This window comes from Canis lupus, chromosome 11 (assembly GCF_011100685.1).
Source record: "Canis lupus familiaris isolate Mischka breed German Shepherd chromosome 11, alternate assembly UU_Cfam_GSD_1.0, whole genome shotgun sequence".
Taxonomy (NCBI): Eukaryota; Metazoa; Chordata; class Mammalia; order Carnivora; family Canidae; genus Canis; species Canis lupus.
This window is the reverse complement of record NC_049232.1, coordinates 70,606,651-70,631,355: the sequence shown is the minus strand read 5'-3', so window position 1 is coordinate 70,631,355 and position 24,705 is coordinate 70,606,651. Positions and strand designations below refer to the sequence as shown.

Sequence of the window (24,705 nt, the reverse complement as noted above, 5' to 3'; positions counted from 1 at the left end):
GAGAGAGAGAAAGAGAGAGTGTGTTAGAGGAGGAAGGGAGAAGACAATAGAATTAATATCTTCTTTCTACCAAGAGAAATGTATATATATATATGAAACTATTCATGAAACTATTATTTAAATCTTGTTTCAGTCTTCACAGTGAATTGAAAAGAACTAAGTAAATATCCTCTTTGATCATTATTTTTCTTTGGGAATAACTATTTATCTGGCATAATTTAGCAATGACTTTTATTCCATTCTTTGGTGGCTTCCCTCATGTCTCTCAGTGGATTCTGTTTGTATAGAGACCAGAAATCTACTATGGGTGGTTCTTGACTTGCCTACCTGTACCCTTTAATATAATTCACCTTTATGTCCCCAAAAATCCCCTTTTGTGCAGACTCAAAGTTGTTAAGTTCTAGCAAATACAGATTTTGACCTGTGTCATTGTGGTACTGCCAGGCAAGAGTTCAGTGTATGGTGCCAGCGACTTGACTCCGTGGCAGTGTCTGTGCAAGTACTTGAATGCTTTGGTGCATCTTGGCTTTATTCTCTTAAAAAAATAAGTGGATATGAGAAAAATTCATGTCTTATGAGTAGTTTTCCCCTGCTCATAATAGTCATAACAAGAGTTAATATGTGATCTGTGTCTGCTGCAGTTCTAAAAACATTACATATTTATCCTATTTAATTCTATCAACAACATCTTGAAGTGGGCCTTTTTATTATTTCCATTTTACAGATGAGAAAACTAAATCTTAAATGACTTTCCAAAGATCACATGGCTACTAAGTGGTGATACGATGAAAAATGAGATCCAGTAGGCAAACCAAATACAGCAAAATTTCAGCCTCAGCAGCAGGTTGATGACTGGATGACTAAGCATTCAATCATAAAGAAAAAAAAAAAAAAGAATATGCTGGAAGTTGATTGTTGAAGATAGCATCCAAAAGGCTAGATATAGCTGACAGTTTCATGAAAACTGAGCTTTTTTTTTTTTTAACAAACATGTAAGAATGGTTTTCAGTTTTTGCATATGCAAAATATAGGTATTTTTCAGGAATTATTTATGTAGAAGATTGGGTGTATGTTGAATTCGACCTCATGCTACCAATAATCTTCCCATCTGAGGCTCTGGGGATCTCGTCCATATGAGTGTGCACATATGAGAGTCCTTTAGACTTCCACAACAGACAGAAACCACACTGCTACGTATTGAAGCATACAAGCTATTATATATTTTCATAATATAGAATTTTAAGGTATAGTAATCAACAGTGGCAAAATATTTCTGTCTTTGACATCATATTTTTTTCTTTTGTGAGATCCAACCTGTAATTGAGACCAGAGAAAACAGTATGGAAAAACAAATCCACGAGAACAGGATAAAAATATCACAAACAGCAAAATATGTCTGAGTATTTAAAACCGTATAGAAAAAATAAATTAGATGAACAATTGTGTAAATATAAATTAAAAAAGATGACATTCTTAATAAATAAAGTTTACTATTTACAATTTTATATATTGCTGAAAGACTTAACTTAGATCCATAAAAACACATAAACAGGAAAAAATAAAACCCAAAATAGGAGCAGCAAATTTATGCGCGTGAGGTACAGAAAAAGGATTGGAATTGTGTTTTGTTTTTGGTGTTTAGGCTTTTTTTTTTCTTTTTTTTTTCTTTTTTTCTTTTTTCTTTTTTCTTTTTTTTTTTTTTTTTTTTTTAATAGTAGTAGGCCAGTAGAATTCTCATGAGAACAGATTTTAAGCACTTCAATGGAGAGTCATTATTTGGTAGTTTCCAGAAGGTGCCAAACAGATTTCAACATCATCATAATTAGAAATACCCATAATAATTATAACAATAATAAAAAGGTATAATATGATACATAAATATGGAAGAGCAGTTTGTAATATGAATACATTTTCTCTAGACGAGATCACAGTTTTATTTTGTAAATATTACATTTAAGTATATATATACACACATATATGTACAACTATATATACATGTGCATATATATGTAAATTTATATTTATATATAATATCTTTATATAGATAGATATCTGCGGACAGGTTATTGATTATAGAGACCCAAGAAAGCAACGTAATAATTGTTCAAAATTCTCCTCACTGACTGCTGGTGTAGTAGTTTAAGAAGCCCCGAGTTGTTTGCACTCAGAATGCCGTATCTTCTTTAAATGGAACACTCGATGTGGAATTTTAAGTCTGAGAAGAAGAAGAAGGGATTTTAATGACTCCCTTCCTCTTGTGAGGTTGGAAATGGCCCATAAGTCTTGACTAGACCACAGTAAACTGACTTTTACACTGTAAGATGTAATTGGCTTTTAATCAAATTCTAGAACTGGTAAAGGCCAGAATGGGGGGGAGGGATCCAATTTACCTATGAGTGAAATATCCCCAACTACAAGCCTCTCTCTTAAGGTGGACTATGAAATCTAGGAGCTCCAGCTTTATTCCTTGAAATATCAGATGAGCACTCCCTGTCTTTCTTAAGTGACCAATGGGCCTGTGCATTCTTGAAAAGTAACCCATGGACTTTGTGTGTCTCTCACAGATTGCCACAGCCCCTTTAAAACCTCAGGGCCTCACACCATCCCCTGCCATCCCACTGTGAGGTAGGTAAGTAATATTATCCCCATTTTGCAGCTGGAGAAACTGAGGCAAATGGAGAAGCTATTTGATGACTTGTTCAAGATCACTGAGCAAACCTGCAGCCCGGAGTTAAGAACTCCAGGTTCTTTCTCTAGAGACATAACTCCTCTCTTGGCTGTCAAAGAATTCTCTTAAAGATCAAACAAATGGTAGGAATTTGGCAAAACTTGAGTAAGTTCAAAGAATAGGCTTTTATTCATTTGTTCTTTAGTTTTTATGTTTGCTGTTTGCTTGGTTTATTTTTGTTTTGTTTCTCAAAAACCATGGAAGTTACCTGTCTGGTCATGTAGCAGCTTTTTAGGAAAGTGGACCGTGCAGTGTGATTCTAAGTGCAGTCTTTATAAAGCCCAGTGCTCTACTGGTAAATACAAACATTTTATAACGTGAAAAGCACAACACACTATGTCCCCTTAATATTAGGCAAAACCAATTTCAAGCCCTCCCCACTCCCTACTACCACTGATTGCCACCAAACATATAGACAAAATGCTCCCCCAACAACAACAACTACATATCCAAGGGGGAAGATGCCTTATTTGCCTGGATCTACCACAATGTACAGAAAATAAAAGCATTATAAAATCCCGCTTTATGTCTCCTGCTAGGGAAATTTTTATGCTTGTGTCTATCTACGCAGCCTGCAGAATAAACAGTTCCCTTTAGGAAGCACAAAAATAGGGGGTTTTTAAATTCTTATTTTTAATCATGCATTTTTATTTCCTTTTCATATCTTTGTCTTCTATCAATCTCTATCTGTACAGCTTCGATACCATCAATTTATTCTTTTCATTTTCCCACTTGAAGTAGTTCCAGAAAAAAAAATAATAATAATAAAACACACAAAACACAAAAACCTCAAAACTGTTAACTTGAATTTATGGTTTCCTTTCTTCCTTTCCTCCTTCCTGTTTTTTTCTTTTTTTTTCTTTTTAAAACACAGGTAAGACCTATAACAAATTGACAGTTACAACCAAGTTAAATTGAACCTGGAAGGGAGGTAGCTGAAATCTGTCTCAAAGAATTATTTTCAACAAATAGCATTTAAGCATGGGCCAAGGTGGGAAAAAGACCAAGAGAACTGTCTAGGCAGTAACTCAACATGCTGCAGCCAGGAGTAGCAGCCGATACCCTCCATCTTCAAAGCCCTACTATTTACGACCATAGATCGCTCCCTTTCTTACCATCCTAATTCAGCCACCAAAACAGACTTCCCAAGGACTGTCTTCCCTTAAGAGGTGGTTGGCACAGAATATGGGGGTAATACGAGTCCTCTGGGCATGCAGTTAGGGTTGTGGCTTGGAAAGGCTCCCCGCAACAGGGTTTGGAGAACCGTCTTCCTCATCTTTTCTTTCTTGCTGCCAACAGGCTAATACTTCTTCAGACCCAGAACCCCCAACTGTTTTAGGGCCCCCTGAGCTGCTGATCGATAGACAACAGTGCTTCAGATCTGCCTCCCTGTGAGTACTCCATTATCCTAAACAGGAGATCATCGAAGGGATAAGACAATGAGTCTATTCCCAGAAGGAAAATGAAGGCCGAGATCAGTGCATTGCATGAATAGAACGGAGTCTCTTTCACTAAGTTTTGAGAAGGGCCTTCCATGTGGGCATGAGGCTGGCCATCCGTCAAGTAGCCTGTCTTGCCTAACATTATTGGCAAATAGGAATTTATGAGTAACAGGTTTGAATGACGGTAAGGAGGAGACTGGGTGGCTCCTTGCTTGACTCAATCTGTGAGTCTGAAGATGGAAGTCAGCCTCTAGGAAGCTTTGCTCAGCTGGAGAGTGTGGGCACAGACAGGGTGAGAGTGAAGGAAGAAAGAGGACGGGGGTCCTGAAGGGAAGCTGGAGAGGTTTTCTTGTGGTTCCTGCAACCCCACCATTAGTGATGGCGTCTTCGGGTCTCCAAGACCTTCCACACTACTTATAGGTGTGATAAAGCAACTGGGAGGCCCACTCAGTTACCTTTCTTAGTTCATATCTTGTCAGTTAACCACACATGTTGATAACTCCACTAGGGCGAGAGAGGGGCTTTAACATCGGCCAGCATCCAAAGGTACTGGAAGGAGTACAAAATGGGATCTGTGCTTCCATGTTTATGATAATTTTGGTAAGGACTGGCCCTGGTAACTCTAGAAAACGCTCTGAATATATGTGAGACAGGAGTTTGTAAAAGAAGGAACTGTAAAGGATGTGAGCCTGTCCTTAACCGTGGTGGCAACCTCTCCAATCTGGAACCCAGTCTCAGGGTTTGGAACATGGTACGAGCCACACAAATCTAAGCACTGCATCCTAATTTATGGGCACCTGTGCGAAAAGCACCTTGGTATGTTGGCGTCTCAAGTGTTCTTGGTCGGCAGGTAATTGCAGTTGGGAGTAATACAGGAAGAAGCTTCCTGAAGTTATTTTTGGTCCCCATAGGACCAAGGACAATGATTGAATAACAATGCCTATCTCGGGTGCAGGAATGAGGAGGGTCAGCACATATGCCTGGGGTTTCCCATTCCAATGCTAGATTTTGTTTTTGTTGGTTGTTTTCACTAGATTTGAGATGATGTGATTTACAGCAATCTTTATGCGATACCCTCCCATTGCCTCACTTTCTCAGTTCCAGGTCTTAGGAATTACGTCCAGCTTGACCATTCTCTCTACCTCATTCTGTATTAATTTCTTCTCATATTATTTCAAAAGCAGTGGACAAGTAACGGGTGGAAAACAGGCAAAGAGGACCCCAATGAGGTAGGGGTTTCCACGTGGGAGTGGGAAGCCCCACTTCCACGTGGGACTACCTTCCTCTCAACTTTTGGAGGCTAAACATGGGAAAGAGGGAAGGGTTGACTAACTGCAGGTGGATGGGAGTCCTGGTAGCTGGAAGACTGTGGAAAACATGATGCCCATGTTGGGTGGTTGGGGACTGAGGCTGTGAACTCTTTGGCTTCCCTCTGATGACCCTCGAGAACAGTTTAGACGCACCAAACCCAAGATGATTCTCTGTTCTAGGATTATAGCTGCTCAGGGCAACAGCAAAGTCCTCAGCACCAAAACCTGATCTAGCCTGGAGGGCCAGGAAAGCTTGGATAAGGAAAATTAACTCAAGAGTCCCCACTATCCCAGCAGTCTCTGGATGGCCCCAACATCACAGACATTTAATACTGGTCCCCTTGATTCTAAAATCTAACACTGGCTCAGACATCCTGGACCCTCCATGAGGGTTTCAGCATCTCCAGTCCCTCTACTCCCTTCCAGGATGAGAAGCCCACCCATGGGGGATGTAACTTCTCACCATGTGGGCCAATGAGGATTTTTCTCTTACAGAAGAGCTAAGACATGAGGAGCCGTGGGAAAATGTGGGTCACTTTTAAGGCAGACTGTTTGGTTGTGTGGGGTTTTTCCTAACCTAGTCCTACTATCTTGGGGGTACTCAATGTATAGGATAGAGCAGCAGGAAAAGTAGCAGCGAATGTGGTCCCAAGGCAAGATTTGGGGAATGGGTGGGTTCTGGAGGGATAGTATGGCCTCAAGCAGGGGGCTGTTATAATACCTTGACACTGCAACCCTATGCCATTTCCAGCTTGGCCTCAAACCCTGGAGTTGGGGTAAGATTCCCCCATGGCAACAGAAGAATTTGGGGGCTTTTCATACCTTGGATTCTTTACCTCGTCCTGGGTTCTACTTCCCTAGAAGGTAGGTGATCAGAGACCATTTCACTTCTAATCCCAAAGGGCTGCACAACTGGGCATGCCCTACATGTTCCAAGCCTTAGAGTGCAAGCTATCTTGACATCTCAACACTTGGTCTTGGCAGTTTCTGTGACTCTCTTTCTCCCAAGGACAGTACTGTCTAGGAGCTTGGGGAAGGAAAGACTGAGTGTGTTCCAGTCTCTCTCTGCTCAGTCTCCCAAACTGCCCTCGTGCAGATAGACGTTTGTTGGGGGTGCGTATGCATGCATGTGTACTAACCACATATGTGCACACTCCTAAATATAGAACATGTTTCTCGCTGTGGTTGTGTGACAATTGATGAGACTTTTAGGCTCTGGGACTGCACACTTATATGTGCAATCCACCTAAGACTTTGGGATGGGATTCCAATCCATCATCCAACATGGCGAAACTTGGTTCATGCGCCCCTACTATGAGTCCTTCCTGGGTGAAATTAAAGGCAGACCGGTTGGGTGCTAAGGATCCCTGGTGTGGGGAGGCCATTCCGTTGAGCAGCTGACTGTGAAATCAATACCAAAGGGATGCGGGTCCTGGCGCTGGGAATTCTTTGTCAACTCCTTGTCCTTCCTTAGCCATGGCTGTATCCCCGGAGGTCTTTCCGGCTGTGTTCTTGGGCCTGGGGGTCCCGACAAGCACAGTCACCTTGTAGGTCACAGGACATAGGGAAGGGGGTGACCTGTAGAGAGAAAGAGAGATGTGAGCCAGGTGGTTGGGTCTGATACAGTAATTTTCAGACAAGTAGTGCAGAGCAGAAGGGGAATGACGGGGTTGGGGGCGCGGGGGTGGTGTCAGGTAGCAGATTCAAGTTCAAGTCATAGCTCTGCTGCTTGCCAGCCCTGTCATAACTTTTACCAAAGTCATTACAATAGCAGCTTTCATTTGTGAGGGCATTTATGAAGGGTTAGGCAACGCTTTAAGATAGGTGCTAAAACCACCACCCTTTTACAGGCGGGGAAACAGGCTCTCTGAAAGGGACAGCCATTTGCCCAAAGTAATGAGTGGCAGACGTGGTCATTAAGGTAGGATAAGCTATTTCTCTCCAAGCCTCAGGTTCCTGGATGTAGAACTGGCATCATCAGCCCCACCTCGCACTGGGAATTCTAAGGGCTGAATGAAATCATGGGTGAAAAACTGGAAGGTACTGTCCCAAAGCTGGTTGATAAGACTTGCATGACGGAATACCTAACTTACAGGGCTGCTGTGGTGGCCAAGTGAAATTAAGTATATGAAAGCGCCTTCTAAGAAAGACACACGCTAGGAATTTTGACTTGGGGAGGCAAGGATGAAAACAACTAGTGCATGTCTCAGCAAGCTCAGACCGCTTTCCAGGGGGCCTGCGATCTCAGTGGGGGACATTTCACATAGAGATTTTGCATAAGGCTCGGTTGAAGGCTCTCGGAAAAAGGTAAGAAGGGTACAACATGATCTGTTATCCACATATATTATGAAAGCTGGGGGAAAAAAATGAAAAGAGATTAAACATTTTTTTTTTAAATGGGAGGAGCACCTGGGTGACTCAGTTGGCCGAGCATCCCACTCATGATTTCCACTCAGATCGTGGTCTTGGGATCGAGCCTCATGTAGGGCTCTGCCCTGAGCATGGAGTTTGAAATTCTCCCTCTCCTTCTGCCTGCCTGCCTCTCTCTCTCTCTCTCTCAAAGAAAAAAAAAAAAAAGGAAAAGCCTGAGTTTTGGTTCCCAGTCCATTCCTTCACATGCTCTGTGACCTTGAGCTGGCTCTCCTTTCTAGAAACTGAGAGAAAGAGCGAATGTCTTCTCGATGCAGCAGATGATCTTTCCAAAGAGCACAGTGCAGTCCCTGCTTGAGCCCCAGCCTGGGCTAACGCAAGCGGATTTCAGATTTCACCTCATTGCATCATGATATTTGCATATAACTTTTCCCAGAGGGTCCCCCATCTGCGCAGATGGATTTAATGACCTCATTCGCCTCCTGCCTAGGCAGGGTCTCCAAGTGCTCACACGGTCTCAGAGAACATCTTTGTCCTCCTCCTAGCCTGTGGACTCATTCTCTGTATCTAACTCTTCTTGCTGCCTCTTGGCCTGCCTGCCTCCCCTCCCTCGCTCCCTCCCTCACAACCTCTCTCCATCTTGCAATTTTGCAATGATTTGAAATGGAAGATTGGAGCCACTTACGTGATCTTGAGCGTGTGACAATTTCTCTGAGCCTCAGTTAATTCAGTCATTAAATGGGAATAACGAAAGCCTACACCTCCTGAGGTTGTGATGGAGGATAAGGGAACTGACCAAAAGCATGTAACACCCAGTTCTTGGCATGTGCTCAGTGCACAGACCGACCAATCAAAGGATAGGTATCTCCTCATCTCTCTCCCTCAGTGAGGCAGGAACCATGTCAGTTTTGTTTTCTGAGCCTGAGCCACTGAATGAATGAATGTCTCTGTTCATTTCTCCATCTCTTACTGACCCTTTCATTGTACTCATGACTAGCACATCTCTGTTTCTTTTCAACTCCTAGAGCATTCCCAAGAATGTAAGCTTTCTCACTGATGCTCCTTCCACGCAGTGCCTGTCTTTCTGCACCCAGCAGCTGGCCGTGCCCTGTTCAGGACCTCTACCTCCTGGTCATCATGCCTTTGCAGAGACTGTGCCTTCTAATCTAGAGAAGTCTTCCACAACCTCTTTATCTCTAAGAGAAGCAGAGAATGTTAGACTTGGAAGAGACATAGAGGACATCCTCCAGTCCAAGTGGGGACACTGATGACAGAGCCAAGTCCAAGTCTAATAACTGAGGTCAAGTAGGGAGAGTATGATCACGGGGGCCAGGAAGCCTGGACTGGCATCCTTGCTTGACTCCTAGTCACTGAGCAATTTCCGGAAAGTCCCTTCACTGTCCTGATGCTTAGTTTCTACATCTACAAAAGGCTGATTTTTGAAAACACTGTATTGCATGCGGTTGTGAAGATCACATGAGAATAAGCATCCAGAAGCCCCAGCACATGGCCTGACACTCAGGAGATGCTTGATGCTGAATACATATGTGCCGAGTCATATTTCCCACCAGCTCACATTTCGCCATCTGTGACACCTTTGCTGCCCATTGTCCCCCTTTCCACCTCCCTTCCCTTTATCTGTTCTCTTCTCCTGCCCTTGCCCATGTTCTAACATTAGAATGATCCAGTTACCTCTAATGTCCTGTGCACAAATTCTGGCTCTGACCCATGAGGGATAATTTCACTTCTGATTTAGCTCCCATGCTTCCTGCTGCACCTCACATGGGCAAAACTGGAACAGGTCTTTTAGAACAAGACCCCAAGTCCTCAGCATGAGATCAAGGCCTTGCATGATTTGCTCACACATACTTCTCGGGCCTCTCCTGGTCCCCTTCTCCTCCTCACTCTCTGTGGCTTATTTCCTTCTTGTTCTCTCAAATATCCCATGGGTTTTCTTACTTATTTTTTCATCTATAATCAATATTTTATTGAAAAAGTGACAGGAAAATAGGAGATCACTGTTGTATAGCTTATAAAAGGAAACATAATTAGGTTATCTTGGTAGATCACCTGGAATTCCTGAATGTTAAGGCTTTCTGTGATAGAACACACCTTCGGGAGGTTGTGTGGATCATTAATGTTGCTTTCTTGCACATGAACACCCCTCTGTGAGTCTGGCTTTTCCTCTGTTGCCTGGCACAACACTGTTGAACCGCCTATACAAAGAACCACCATCTGAGCAAATCTCTAGCCATTAACACTCATCTGCCCTCACTACTGTGTCCTGACCAGCTTTCCTTCCTCTCTTGAGGTCCCATCTCAGGTGTCACCACCCCTCCCTCATTGGTCTGAACAAAGATGGCATTATCACCTACGTTCCACATCACAGCATCCTACGTAAGCCCTCCGTGTACCAAAATGCTCTGTATGTCACCCCTCTCTGAGCAGGGAGCCTGTCTTTCATTGACCAGAGTCTTTATATATCCCATAACAGGCACTCAATGGGCCCATGAATGGAGGAACAAAGGAATGCATGCATATATACCCAGAATCCAAGGCGGGGAGCCTCTGCTCTTTCACTCACTCACTGTGACAGGTGCAGGTTGCCCGCCTTCTCTGGCCTTCCCTTGCCCTAATCTGTACACTAAGATTCAATGTTAATGGTCTCTACCTTCCCATCTGTCTGAAAACCTTCCTCAGTCTGAGAAGAGTAGAAGGCAAAAGTCCTGGTCAGAATATAGAAATTTAGACTTTCTCTCACAAATGCTGCCCTTTCTGCTATCCCCAGTTCCTTCAGCTTCTCCACAACCATCTGTTGCCAGGGCTCTGCCCCAGTTAGCTTCTCTGGCCGGCCTGGCCACCCTGGCTAAGTGGGCATGGTATGGCCATTCTCGTTCCTCCCCAGGTCAATCCAGGCAGCTCTGACCTTTTCTCAAAGAAACATGTCTGAAAACCGAGAGAAGGAACCACAGTCAGAACATAACAAAGTCTGGAAGGCTTGGTCTCAGGAGGCAGATCTGGAGCCTTCTTATCTTCCGTGTATGCTGGTATTGAGCCCTTGTTAGGAGTCTAGGAGGCAGACGAGCCTGGGTTTGGGTGTGGGCTCTACATAGGCGCTGCTTGACTTTCTGTAAGCCCTTGGCACCCTAGGGACTTTGTCTCCTCATCTGTAAAATCAGAGTCCTCTGAAAGATCTCACCGGATTCTGCTGAGGAGTCAGTGAAATAGCGTCTCCAAATGAGCTTACAGAGGTCCTAGTGCAGAGGCGACGTTCAGCAGCCTGTCTCCTCCACCTGCCTGCCTCTTGCAGCTCAGTGAACTGCCTGTTCAGAGCCTGCCCCGGGGTCTCCTCTTCTCACAAGCTTCCTCCCTGATCAAGGGCCTATGAGTGGGAACAGAAGGGTAGCGGCTGGCAGCTCCACCCCCTTCCCTGGGTCTGAACTAGGGGCAGGTCCACAGCAGTGACCAACACTCAACGCCCACACTAGCACTTCCGGAGGGCCTTCCGTGTGCCAGAGGACTCCCACCTGCTGGCTAGTCCAGTCTGCACAACGCCATGAGGCTAGCGTGGTTAGCGACCCATCTTGTGGATGAGAAGACAGAGGTTTCAGAAAGTTTAGAGCACAGCAAACTTGCCCCGGACCTCACTACCCCTTAGTAATGAGATGACAGGATTCAAAAGTCCACTCCAAGAACTCAGAGAGCTTTTCAGCAAGTGAGAGTAAGAAGGCTCCTCCTCCACAGCCTGGACAGGATGTTGCTTTGTCTTTTTACAGCCAATAGCCTTTTATCCCTTTATCACGTGCCTGGCTGAGTGAACCCCGTGCGCATTATCTCACTCACTCTTCCCAGCACCCCTAATAAGGTGGCTATTCTTACTAGCCCCATTTTACTTCTTAGAGGGAACTACAATGCCCAGAGGTGAGTCACTTGGCTGGCAGGTGGCCTGGGATCTGCAGCCCCATGTGTAACCTTCTCCTCGACACCGACCCCCAAGGAGGCAGGCGCAGCAGGAGTCAGAGTCCCCTTTTGACAGAGGGAGAAAGTGAGGCACAGAAAAAAGGGCCACATCCTGGTAAAGTTAGCTCTGAGCCCGATTCCCAGATTCCCTGACTCCCCAAGCAGCGTTCCACCTTCTCCCCCCGATGGCCTCCCAAGGAAACCTACCACCCGCAGCACAAACGCTGTGGTGGCCAGTTTACATTTGGGATTCCCAGCACCGTGTGGTGAGGCTATCCCATAAATGGCTTGGCCACCCACTCTAGGATTCTGTGAACAAGCCCAGGTCAATGACTAAAGGCCAGGATTCTCTCCTTTTTTCCTCTGGGCTGGAGATGGTGCCCAGGCTCAGGGGCTTCTCCTCTGTGAGCTGCCCGGGAGAACAGCTCCATCCGTATGTGTGAGAGGCTCAGGAATGCAGCCCAGGCAAATGCACCGCAAGGCCCTGGCTGCGGGTCTCCCCTGATGCTGGGAGACAGGCAGGGCCAGGATTCTGACTCAGACTCAACAGGGAGGCCACAGCAGAGAGTATGCGGCATGGGGAGCAAGGGGCGGCCTACCCTGAACGGCAGAAAGCCTTGACTATCCCCCCACCCACTGCGGGAGCTTGGGCACAAGTCGGTTCACCACCTGAGTGCCAGGGACGTCATCGTGTTGATGGAAAGATTTAATGAGATCAAGTGGACCAAGGTGTGATGTCAAGTACAAGGACTCGCTGTAAGCTCCTCGGAGGTAGGGGAGACACACGCCTGGCACGGGGCATGGAGGAGTCCATGAATAGAGAGGCTTGTTTCAATGTGGATACAGTGGTCATGTGGATAAGGGAGGGGACGGTGGAGAGAAAGGAATGAGATTTGGGTTGGATTCCTTGCGCTGTCAGGGGCTCCGTGTATGCTGTTAGGCAAGTTATTTTCATTTTGGCGGCTTCAGTTTCTCTGTTTGTAAAATGAGGGTAATGACAGTCCTGCCCTCTGGAAATATTTTACAGAAAGTATAAAATTCGAGGGAAGCCCTCAGCATCGTCTATTGCTTATACTATGTGCTCAGTGAATGCTGCTGCTGCTGCCGATGGTGGTGGTGACAGTGATGCTGGTATTGATGGTGGTCATGGTGATGTTGACAGTGGTTATGAGGATGGTAATTTGGGGGGATAGGAGGGTCTGACCCCTTCGCAGGATCAAACGAAAATGAGTGTCTTATTCATCCACATGAAAAAGTCAATGCTACACCCCCAATAGGAAAAATCATAACATTCCAGAAGCCAGTGATTTTTGGGACAAGGAGGAATTAGTGTAGTCTGTTTAGTCATCTTCCTGTTGTCTTTTACTAATCTTCCAAGGTAAACATGTCTAGCCCCTCTTCCAGGAAGCCTTCTAGGATCCTCTATACTAGTTCAGTGCTTAGAATCACTGAAATACTCCTACACTCTGTGGATAAAGTTCAGGTTCTCTGGCTTGGTTTAAAAAGCCTGCTTAAGGTTCATTTTCTTACCTCTTACTACTAACATCCCCTCTCATCCTGTGCTCTAGCCACACTCAGGGAATTGGGGTTTCCTTAGCATGCCTCTTTCTGTCTGGGCCTTTGCACAGACTGTGCCCTCTGCCAGAAACTCTCTTTTCTCTCGCATCTTAATCCCTGGTCTTCCCTCCCCCACGGACTCCTTTTACCTGGCTATGACCTACTATGCCTTTCATGTTCACCTTTGGTGTTTCCTTCTCCAGGAAGCTTTGTTGACTCTCCTCACTTGCTCTATCTGTCTTAATATACTCTAAACACATGGCCATTAGTCCACCAGACATGAACTCAGCATGGTCAGGACCAGGTCCATCGTGCTTGGGGCCTACAACAGTGTCCGTCACATAGCGGGTGCTCACCAGCAGGGTATAGTGCAACTAGGGATACCTCATTGAACAAACAGATGCACATCCTTGACCTCACAAAATTTTCATTTGATCAGCAAGAGGGGAGGGATAATGAGATGATAAATATATTTTCTAGGATGTGCCAAAGTGATAAGGGTTATAAAAGAAAGAAAGAAGAGTGGAGGCCAAAGCAAATGGGTGCGTGAGTGCCAGGGGTAACGTAAGGTGGGTGGTCAGGATGGGGCTCATTGAGAACTTGACACTTGGGCAAAGACTTGGAGGAGGTAACACAGTGAGTCATGTGGATTAATGGGGAAGAATGTTGTCAGCTAAAGGAGGAGCCAGAGACAACGTCTGTCAAAGGTAGGAGGACACCCAGCTGGACAGTCCAGAGGGCTGGAGTCAAGTGAGGGAAGGTACTGATAATAGGGGTGAGGTCAGAGAAGTGTTGGGGGTAGGCAGACAACCAAGGGCCTGATAGGTCATTGGGAGGACTGGTTTTTACTCTGCGTAAAATGGGGAGACACTTGACGGGCTTTGCAGAGGTGTGATACCCCAAGACTTATTTCGGAGGACCACTCTGATTGCTGAATTGAGATTTTAAGAGCCACTGAGGCACATCACCAACTCTGCAGCCCAATACCAAACCTTTTAGCATGGACCACTCAGCTAAGCAGGCTGCTGTCCATCTACTGATTTTTATCTTCCTACATCCTATAGAATCACTAGACTCCTTAGACCAATGGGCTACGCCTGGGTACAACGTCCTTTCACAAGAAACCACGCTTTTACTTCGATTTAGCAAATAAACAGAACAACTCTATACTGAATGTCATCAGTTAGGCATGCCATCCTGTGCTGAGACATGTTTCTGGGATTAATTTCTTCTTAGCCGACTGGTCTCTGCTCCAAATAGCCTTCAGGTTCCTGCCAATGGCCAATTCCCTCAGGAAGCCATGTGGAGAATCTTTAGACATGAATATAATCCAAATGTCAAGAGATAAAACCCGAAGGTGAGCCTGGCCTGCCCAGGGTCACAGAACTAAGTCACAGAACTGGGACTACACCCCAACTTCCCAGACATCCTCCAGAACCAGTCTCTTAGCAGCTGTCTAAAACACGATCATAACTAGTGTTCCAGGCCACCACGCCTCACGAAACCTTGCTACGCTGAATAAGTTAAGGCTGTTTCCCCGTCTTCCCTCAAACCTCCAACACATGGCTACTAGAATGATTCCAATTATAAATGAATTTCTCTGTTGTTGTTATGAGGGTGGATTATTGAAGCAACCATTCTGGAAATCTGCTCTGTATTCGAGACTCCTCAAGGCTCCAACAGGAAAATAATAAACGGACATGCTGAGAGGCTGAGTCCTGCCCTTTCCTGTCTGCCCCGCACTACAGACAGGTGTCTGGATGGGAAACCGGTCACCCCGTCAGACGGAGTTTCCTGCACTGTCTTGCTCTTGTCTGCCAGCCGGGCCCGGGTCACCCCACAAGGCAGATGTGGGGAACAGCTGGTGTCTGGACAGACGAACACGGGGAGGAAGGATGAAGGCAGCAGACAGACATCATTCTGGGCCAAATGACCAGGAGGCCCTAGGCCTTGGAGACTGGGAAGAGGTTAAGTTAGAGAGTTGGCTAGAAGGATGTCTGCGAGAAGAGGCCGTGCGCTCACGCCCGGGCCTGCTGTCCAGGAGCACCAGGAAGGAAGACGCCCACCCACCAAGGGAAGGGCGAGACGCAAGCCCGTTACAGCGGGATGTTCGGGGCAGGGCTCCGAAGCAGCACCTCGCGGCCTAGACTCGCGGTCTGCCGCTCAGCTCCAGCCCTCGTGGTGGAGGAGCCCGGCTCCGCCCGGCCCCCCGGCCTCAGCTGCGGGGTCTGGACGGTGAGGATAACAAGACAGCACCCGGGACGGGACGACCGTGTGATGAGAAGAGCAGACAGCAGACTCGTGCCCCGTTACCACCAGGCTGGGCCCATCGGCAGCCCTCAAGCGATGGTAGCGACTGCTATTTGGAGCCACAAAATCCTAAGTCCTCCCCACAGCTCTGCCACCTTGTACGAGTGACTTCACCTCTCTGAGCCTCAGCTCAGTCCACCTTGCCAGGTTTTACCCGAGTCTCTAAGTGAGACGACATGCACAGAGACCCCAAACCACGGCCAGGCTCACAGGATGGGCTCCACGGATGAAATCACTGTCACGTAGGAAGGCCATGAAGCCGATCCGGCCTGTCAGTGACCTTCTGAGTGCCGGGCTGTGTGCTCGTGGGCAGGGACCTCCCACGATGGGTGCCCGGGGCCAAGAGTTTAGGTGGGAACTAAATGGGCCCAGTGGTAAGGGGCAGGGAGTGAGAGGAAGGAAGCCAGCCTCTGGCCCCTCTCCTGCTATAAGAGGCTTCCTGCTGTGGAAGCTGGAGACAGAAACCAGGACTTTTTTCCACTCAGAGGAAACTGCTGTCTGGGACGTCAGGGATGGCTGGCAAGGCTGGGAGCCTCAACGACTCTCCACCCTGTCTTTGCTGCCGGGAAAAGCTGCTTTCACCTTTGCCAAGGGGAGGGGTCCGACGGCCAAGGTTCCCTGGCAGGCGGGGTTCACTGCGAATTGTCTCCAACCAGAACGGGGAGGGTCATGCCCACGCACCCTGAGGACTCAGCCCCACACACAGGGAAGAGCTGGGCTCCTGAGTCAGGACTGGGTTCAAACTCGGGCCTTAGCACTTGTGGCCAAGTGAACTCAAGCAAGTCCTGCAAGTGCTCTGAGCCCAAACTGGCTCACCTGTGCAACTGGGATGACAGTGACCTGTAAGAGGGGAACATGGGGCTTAAAGAAAGAGACAGGGGACAAGCATCTGGCAGGATGTCTGACCGCTGTGGCGACTCCCTTAGGGGTGTCTCTATTTCTCTATCCTCTATTTCTCCACCTGCTGGCTCTATAAGGCCGTCTACTGCAGGCAGTACAGCCGGGTGTACACAGGGAGAGAGCGTTAAAGCATCCGAGAAGCCGGACTTTACTCAGAAGTTAAACTGGGGGATTGAAATGGTAGAAGTACAAGTTTAATTTGAGATGCCTTTCTCCTCCAGAAGTCAGACTCCCAAGAATCGCAAATCTGAAGGAGGCCCCAAATACTGTGGACCAGGAACAACCGTAGCAAAGCCAAATGCACCAGAAGAGAGGCCGTCAGTCTGTCATCCACACACGTAGCGCTCGCAGGCTCTCCGTCCTGACTTCAACCACCCCTCACCTTCCCCAGGAAAGCTACTCCTCCTGCAGGTCTCAATGTAACCATCTCTGACCTTCACACCGGTCTCCGTAAGATTTGCACCTTTGCTGTCCTGCCCTTCTACGGAGGTACCACCACGCACGGTCGTATACCTCCCTGCCCACGCCTGGCTCCCCTAATAGGCCACAAGCCTTGCGAGGGCAGGTGCAGGTCTGTCTCGACTTGGTCCAGTGCTCACAGCTCGGTGCACTGCTGGGCCCACACAGGTGCTCGAGGAACAGGCATCTCATTGAACAAAGGATGCTGGGCTAGCTGCATCCTGCAGCCCCGGCCGACAAGAAGGATCACCAATTTAACGTGGAAGAAGGGGGTCTTTTCACACAAAAAGCCTAAATTACATATATAATGTGGGTAGAAAAGGAAAGGGGGAAAAAGGACCAGAAAGCACATTCAGAACTAGCAAAGAACTGACTCTGGGTCCCTCACTAAAGAGGCAGCACTCACCCAAGGACGCTGACGTCTGAAATTATTGCAACTGAGCCCAGTATGAACATAGAGTCAAAATGGCCATTTGGTGTATATATATGTATTTTTTTCAAGTGACTGTAATAATTTGGAGTCTGCACCTGAACCTCAGTCTCATGACTTCATGTTCCCACCATGCACTCTGTAGAAACAGCAATCCATTTAGGGGAGTCTCCCAATAAAAAATAAATTAGGGTTTTTTTTTTAATGTTTTCGTATATAAGTTATAGGTGGTAGGAAAATTCTTTTAATCGGAGCTGCTCTTGCTCCAACTGATGGTGTCACATGAATACTGTGTCATATTCTACAAGAACTTCTATTTAAAACACAACCTCCCTTGTGCATTCACTTTTGAACACGGTGGACTCCGAACACGTGAAATCGACTCTCCTGTATGCTGTATTCGTTTGGCACCAGGGGTCAAGAGCCTTAAAAATGCTCACACCTTTCGTCCTAGTCATTTCCATTCTAAAAAGCCAACTGTCGAGGAACAGAGCTGGAGAAGTATCTACGTGCTAAGATACTCACGAGCATCGTTATTTATCTTTGCAAGAAACCAAAGTAACCCAAGAGTTAAAAATAACAGCCTGAGGTGAATGGTCACATAAATGATACATCAGGACCCTCTGATAAATAATAATAGAGCAAAAACGACAGCTGTAAGGTTTATGATGATATCAGATCATTCTTAGGTATAAGATTTCCTATGCTGGGTCAAAACAGTATCCCAAACTGGAAATGCAGTGAGAGACCCACAGGAACACATATCCACACACTTACACACGCGGTACAACGTGGCACAAGGAACCAGTGGCTGTTTCTGGGCTGTCCGACAAGAAGGGATTCTGCTGTCGTTCTGCTTTCTGGATTTTCCAAAAAAGTATTCTTTCATAATTGGGTGAAAACTAAAATCCATTAGTAGGAAATGAATTTTATTCTACTGTATTTGAGCAGAAAGTACAGACCTACACTAGGGATGATTTAAAAAAAAATTAAAAAAAGGAGGCAGGCATGCTAAAATATTGCCCATTCGAGACTGGCTGATTCCAGAGAGCCCCCGCAGCTCAACCCAAAGATGCAGCTTGAGTGTGTTCCTTGGGTTTTGCCCTGTTCATCCCCACATTCTAGGGTCTGAGCATCTTTCTTAAAGGAACTAATTCTTTTACGGATGGTGCGATATGGATAGCGACCCTGAAACCTTGCTCTGTTTCTGTCCCTCACTCTGCCACCAGGGACAAACCATTTCTCCTGTATGGGCCTCAGTTTACCCCCATTATGAAATGAGAACTGCGGGCCTAGATAATCACTGACAGCACTTCAGCCAGGATGGACTATGACTGGTCTCAGGAACACAGCTCCCCCTTCTTTGAAGAGAAAGAGATGATCTCAAATGATTTTTCAGTGCAGATGGTAGATGAGTATAAAACCAGAGATCGTTCCTCATGAACTCGTTTGTCACCCAGAGCACTTCTCAACCTGGGTTGCCCAGCTCTCAGCAGGAAGAAAGTGGGGGTGGCCACTCTTCCATGAGCAGTGGGTATGCATCATAGTCAAATATCCCAGGTTGACTCGAGACACTTGAATCACTCCTGTTATACCTTAATATGCAAAGGAAGAAAATCACAACCAAGACCACCCCCCCCTAATTTTACAAGTGTGAAAAACCAAACAGGTTATAAAACAATTAAAGGCTATGATTTACCTTGTTAAGAATGTCCCATTTTCTCTCTGCCCCTAGATGTTACCCATACCCCCTAGAAATGCAAGTTCTCTCTAAGATTTTACCCTTTCTGGCCCCAGAAACTCATCTTTTCCTGGCTACCTTCCTGTTCCTTTCTCCTTATCCCTCAAGTCTCAGTGTTGATGCTGACCCCTTGGTAGAGCCTTTCTCCAGCCTCCGGCCTGGGCCCTCTCAGTGCTCTATCCTCCCCCTTATGAAAGTATTGATTACACTTGTACTTATCTGCTTCCACACCGGGCTCCAAGCCTTGAGGCTAACGAACCACATCTGCAAAGATCATCCATGAGTCTGCCCACCAGCTCAGGGCCCAGCACATGATATTAGCTCAACTACTGGCTCAAAGAACAAAAAATACAATACAGTACAGCATAGCGTGTGAGCAAGTGCTGACACAACCAGGGCCATGGGTCGTCCCACATGCCAGTGATCCTGGCTAGGAACCAGGAGAGACCTGCAGAGGGTGGCTGCCCGGGGGCCTACCTTCTTGGTCTTCACTGTAGAGGCACAGCAGTCCCCACCATCGTAGTTGCAGAAAGCTCGGTTGTTGATGGCATCACAGTAATTGTCTCCCATGAAGGGCTGCAAGGGGGAAGAAAGGCAGAAGGAAGCAGCCTGTTAGTAACCTGGAGTGGGTGGGGGATGGCCCTGTACCATGGTAATTGTTCGGCTCTCTCTCATCCTTTTAAAAACCTCTGCAGGCAGCTTGCCTGGCTTCAAATGCCAACACTCCCTTGGACAAAGTATTGCTTCTACCATTTGTAAAGACTTATCTAGCCACATTTTCCCCAACACAACTGTGGTTATGCTGGTAGACACACCTGTAGGCTAGGGTATGCAAAGCCACAGGACAGATCGCTCACATCTCTCTAAAGCTTCTTCATACTTGAAGAAATGATTAGAAAATTTGAGGACCCTTCTCCTACTTTTCCTAGTAGTAGGTAATATAAAAACACCATTTATAATACGATATAAGCTGAATATAATCTGCACAAGACCTGTAAGGATCAAACCTAAGAATTCATAGGAACTTGGCGCAGTGGTCTGTGCATGATGGTGGGCTCCCTCCCCTCTAGCACTGGAGGACAGGTGTACTTGATGCCACATGCATTACATGTTTGCTGTCTTCTTTGTGAGGTAAGCCCTGCCATTCCCACTTTTCAGATGAAGATTTTGAGGCTCAGAGCAAGCAAGGGGCTCAGTCAAGATCACCCTGGCAGGGGCAGAGCAGTAATATAAATCTACTCTGGCTTCTTATTTTTTCATTGCCATTCGAGTCTGTATCAAGCACATATGGTTCTTTGCTTTTTTCCCCTGTGTTCCTCCAACACTGTGGTACCCCAAAGATGAGGGAAAAGATGATGGGGTTAAGTCATCACTGATCTGAACTGAGAGTAATCTTATGGGAGAGTCAGGAGTATATGTAAACCTCCTAACACCTTTGTGTCCCCGTCCGGGCACCAAGCATACTGTTTTCCAATGTCTGCTTAGGAACCTGCAGCTGGTGCAAGACTGTGAGGCCGTTGAACACATGTGCGATATCCAGTTCATCTTGGTCTCCCTATCACCTAGTTTAATGCTGGGTACAACTTTGGCTCTTAGAGATGTTTTTAAAATTGAACACATCGTATTGGTATATGGAAAGGCATTTGTCAGGGATCCAGAAAACATGGGTTCCAGCCTAATACACCTCAGACAACTGGAGGGGTTACTTGGGGATTTTGGTTAAGTGGCTTATCTTCTATGGGCCTCATGACTCTCAGTTGTGAAACAGAGAGGCAGGATTAGTCCACTAGTTTCTCAAAGCAATAAGCATACCCCTCCTCACATCAAAAGCAATGCTGTGTGACCCTTTAACATAGAAGACAGTAAGACCTCCCTGATTGAAGTTCAAGTTGGGCTCTCTAATGCTCAAGTGACTCACTGATGGGAAAGATGTAATCAGTCAGCTAGGGCCACTGCATCTCAGCACAACCCCTGTGATCCAATGGTCTTTCCTTCCCACCCTGACTGTTATGGGGAAAACCAAGCTCACAAGGAGCCCCTCCCATGTGACATCCCTGAATTTTGCATTTCAGCTCCAAATTCACCGAGCCTTTGTGCTCCCAATTCATGATGCCAGATTCCACTTGATCACCATCCTTAGGGTCTAAAAAAAATATCTTAGCAAGACAGACAGAACCAAGAACAGGCGAGAGCTGTGCTCAGGTATATATGTGCAAATGTGCACGGCTATGAACACAAGTGTGACTCTGCTGAGTATCTGACAAAATGAACACGTTATTACATTCATATTCGAACAGAAGGGCACAAACAACAAACAAAGGATAAGCCCTTGGGATAAGTCCTTGGTTTTTCTCTGTGCCTTAGGAGATGTGCCTGTGGGATCTGTTCTTTATGACCTTTCTTATATCATTTAAAACAGAGTAAGGAAGGAAACCAAATGTTCCTTAGAATGAAAGGAACTGGCTCCGTAAAAGAGTAGCTGAGGAAGAAGAGAAAAAAAAAAAAGATAAATGCATTTTTTTTTTTTTTTTGGCACCTGAAACAATCAATCTCCAGTCTCCTCCTTGGCTACCCTCCCCTACATGTCCTTTCCTGCAGCCACATCTGTGCGTCCCTCCACTCATCTTGTACTTGACCATATTTACTGAATGCCTACTACATGTGCTAAAGAAAAAGATACAATAGTCAATATAGATCGAGCTCCTACTCCTCCAGACCTTACACTTCAGCAAGGAGGCAGACTTTAATCAAATAATCACACATCTAATTGGCCAATTTCAACTCTGATGAGCACGACAGAGGAAAGGAAACATGATGCTGTTAAAGAGTAAGAGGACTGGACCTAATCAGGGAGCTCCGTGAAGGTGTCCCTTAGGAAATGACATTTCAGCTGAGATCAGAAAGATGAGCAGGGGTTAATTAGACGAGGGCGGAGAAGGGAAAATTCGTAGAGAGAGCAAATAACATGTGAAAAGCTCTGCTACTTAGAAATTTTCCCCATCCCTGGTATTTCTCATGGCTGCCACTACTACTGTGGCCTGGCAAGCAACTCACCCTTCGAGACCTAGCTCAAACCTCACCCCTCCAAAATGCCTTCTCTGATACCCCCAGGATGTTCTGTGCTTCTATAGCTTCTTGTACTTATTTTGGCTACAGCTCTTGGTACATATTTCAGAATTCTCTCTTTAACTGTGTATCTCCTTTGCCACACTGTGAGCTCCTGACGGATGAGACTCTGTGTCATCCTAGATTTCCTAGCAAAACGTGTGGCAATTTGAGCAAAACTTCACCGAACATGTGTTCCTTAAATGTTTATCCAGTAAAATGCTGCATGGATGGCTACACAGATACATGGATGGACAAGGGGCAAGAAGATACCACAGATGACTCTGGAAGAGAGCATAGTTTTCACTCGACTGAGATCATTGTGTTCCCAGAACGTAGAGTAGCATCAGGCACAGAAGAGGCATCGGTGAAGCTCTGATGCATGAAAGAGTGAAGTGACCACATTGGACACAGCTTGGGGTGGACGGCTCAGGAGTTCCCAAAACCCTTCCTCAATCTTGGCTACCTCTAGGGCATTCCAGGTTGATGGTTCCTCCCTAGTCCCAGAGTTTATATCTCTTCCAGGCGTTCTTTTCAGCCCCAGACAAGAGGCAAACTATAAGCTCTAAGCTAAGGAAGAAAGGAGATGAGGGGCACCTGCAAGGGCAAAGGCGATAAGCATCGTTGGCAGGGCTCAGAGCCTGACAGGTGAGGGTCTCCTAGGCCCCAGTGCTGAGTCAAAGGAGGATCGAATTCTGCTGTCACACTGGCTGCCCAGACCGCCGACTCAGCAGAACGAGTGCCCAGGTAATACAAGCTTCCTTTTCTCCAAGCACTGGACTGATCCAGAGAGATGGAAGGAAGCAAGAGCCACAGGGCCTTGGCCTTGGTTTTGCCATTCCTGGCTGAACCTTGGGAGAATGGGGGCTCTCAATGACTATAGCATCCAATGCCCTGAGAAGATGCCACAGGGAGCCCCTAGCCAATACACAGAAACAAAAGTGTGATCCAGGGGCTGTCTTGTGACACTTGCAGGTCAGGGGTGGTTCATGAGTGGGAGGTGGCCTAGTGGAGGAGAAAAAAGCACCAGCCTGGAGTCAGGAGACCCAGGTTCATGCTTTTGTGCTGCAGCTTTTAAGTTGTGGCTTTTATGCCCAACCTTGGGCCAATCCATCTCCTCTCTGACTCTCATTTTCCACTCCATATAATCATGTGTAGGGTTAGATCACACCAAGAACTCTTCCAGGCTGGGTATTCCCTCAAATCTTAGATCTGGCTACACCTTTAAAAAGTCAGGTACAGATCATCTAGAGGAGCATTTCTGACTCTCACATTCTAAGAATTTCACCAACTACATTTCCTAGAGCTCAATCTAGTCCGTTTCACATGCATTTTCCCGAGTGGGCTCTGAGAGGGGGGCACAGATATTTGTGTATCGACCTGGACGGGATTAGGGGCCACCTTTTCCTTGCCAGCTGAGAAGACCCACAAGGACTTGGGGTGCACAGAAATATATTTTAGTTCCAAAGGCAGTGTAACCCCTTAGGAATACAGATGACATTCTAAGTACCCTGGCCCTTTCCCTCCCCAGGCTTGTCACTGAGTCACAGAGACAGATCTCCATAATGCCAAGTTCCAGGGAATGATTCAAGTCAGAGGGGATCTTCACTTTCAGCTCTATGGTCGGGGCTAAGGTGGCCATATTACTTCTGGGGTTGAAGAACAAGTGAATGACAAACGTGTGGCAAAAGGGAGTGACCTGCAATTAATGGTCAGCAGTAAAGTAGGAATTAGAAAGAAAAAAAATGCACCCTGTGGTTCTATAAACATTAAATGTGACAATTTTGGTAAAATGCCTGGCATGTTATAGATGCAAAATCAATATGACCTCCCTCCCTCCCTCCCTTACAGATACAATATTATGTTGAACACTTCCTGCTTAGGAAGCAGGAAAACCTGGCTTGGAATCCCATTTCTGTTATATATTAGATGTATTTTTGAACATATCTGTTGGTATTTCTGTGCTTCAGTTCCCCCCATCTGTAAAATGGGTTTGCTCATTCCTGTCGAAGAAGCCTGTTAAAGGGATATTCACAGCACTTTGTAGGTATAGCAAATGGTAGCCATGATCAATATAACAACTAGGGACTCACCTCACAGCCTTTGACACAGTGAATCAGAGCAGGGTGAGGATACCACTTGAGACCAGCTGTGCAGACAACTCTCTGCAGAGAGAGGGAAAGAGCAGTCAGATGAGTGTGTGGCTGGGAGGAAGCCATCTCTTTGTTGGCACCACATTCAAGCACCCCACCTCTTCTTGGATCTTCCAAGTCCTGATTTCACCCTGGCATTTGCATGGATAATTCGCCCAGGTACTTGCAATAACAGGAACCATGAGATTACAATAGTATTTGTGTTTGTTGTAGGTATCATGATTCCCTATCTCCCTGGCA

General features: G+C 46.3%; 1 protein-coding gene across 1 annotated transcript in view; it reads right to left on the bottom strand.

Moving 5' to 3' along the window:
• Positions 1-1,195: 1,195 nt before the first annotated feature.
• PAPPA (pappalysin 1) overlaps positions 1,196-24,705 on the bottom strand; it is a 236,708-nt gene continuing 213,198 nt past the window's right edge. Inside the window, 3 exon segments of the mRNA XM_038553223.1 lie at positions 1,196-7,058; positions 19,685-19,783; positions 24,406-24,477. Coding sequence (XP_038409151.1) covers positions 6,951-7,058; positions 19,685-19,783; positions 24,406-24,477 — 279 coding nt within the window. The 3' untranslated portion in view covers positions 1,196-6,950.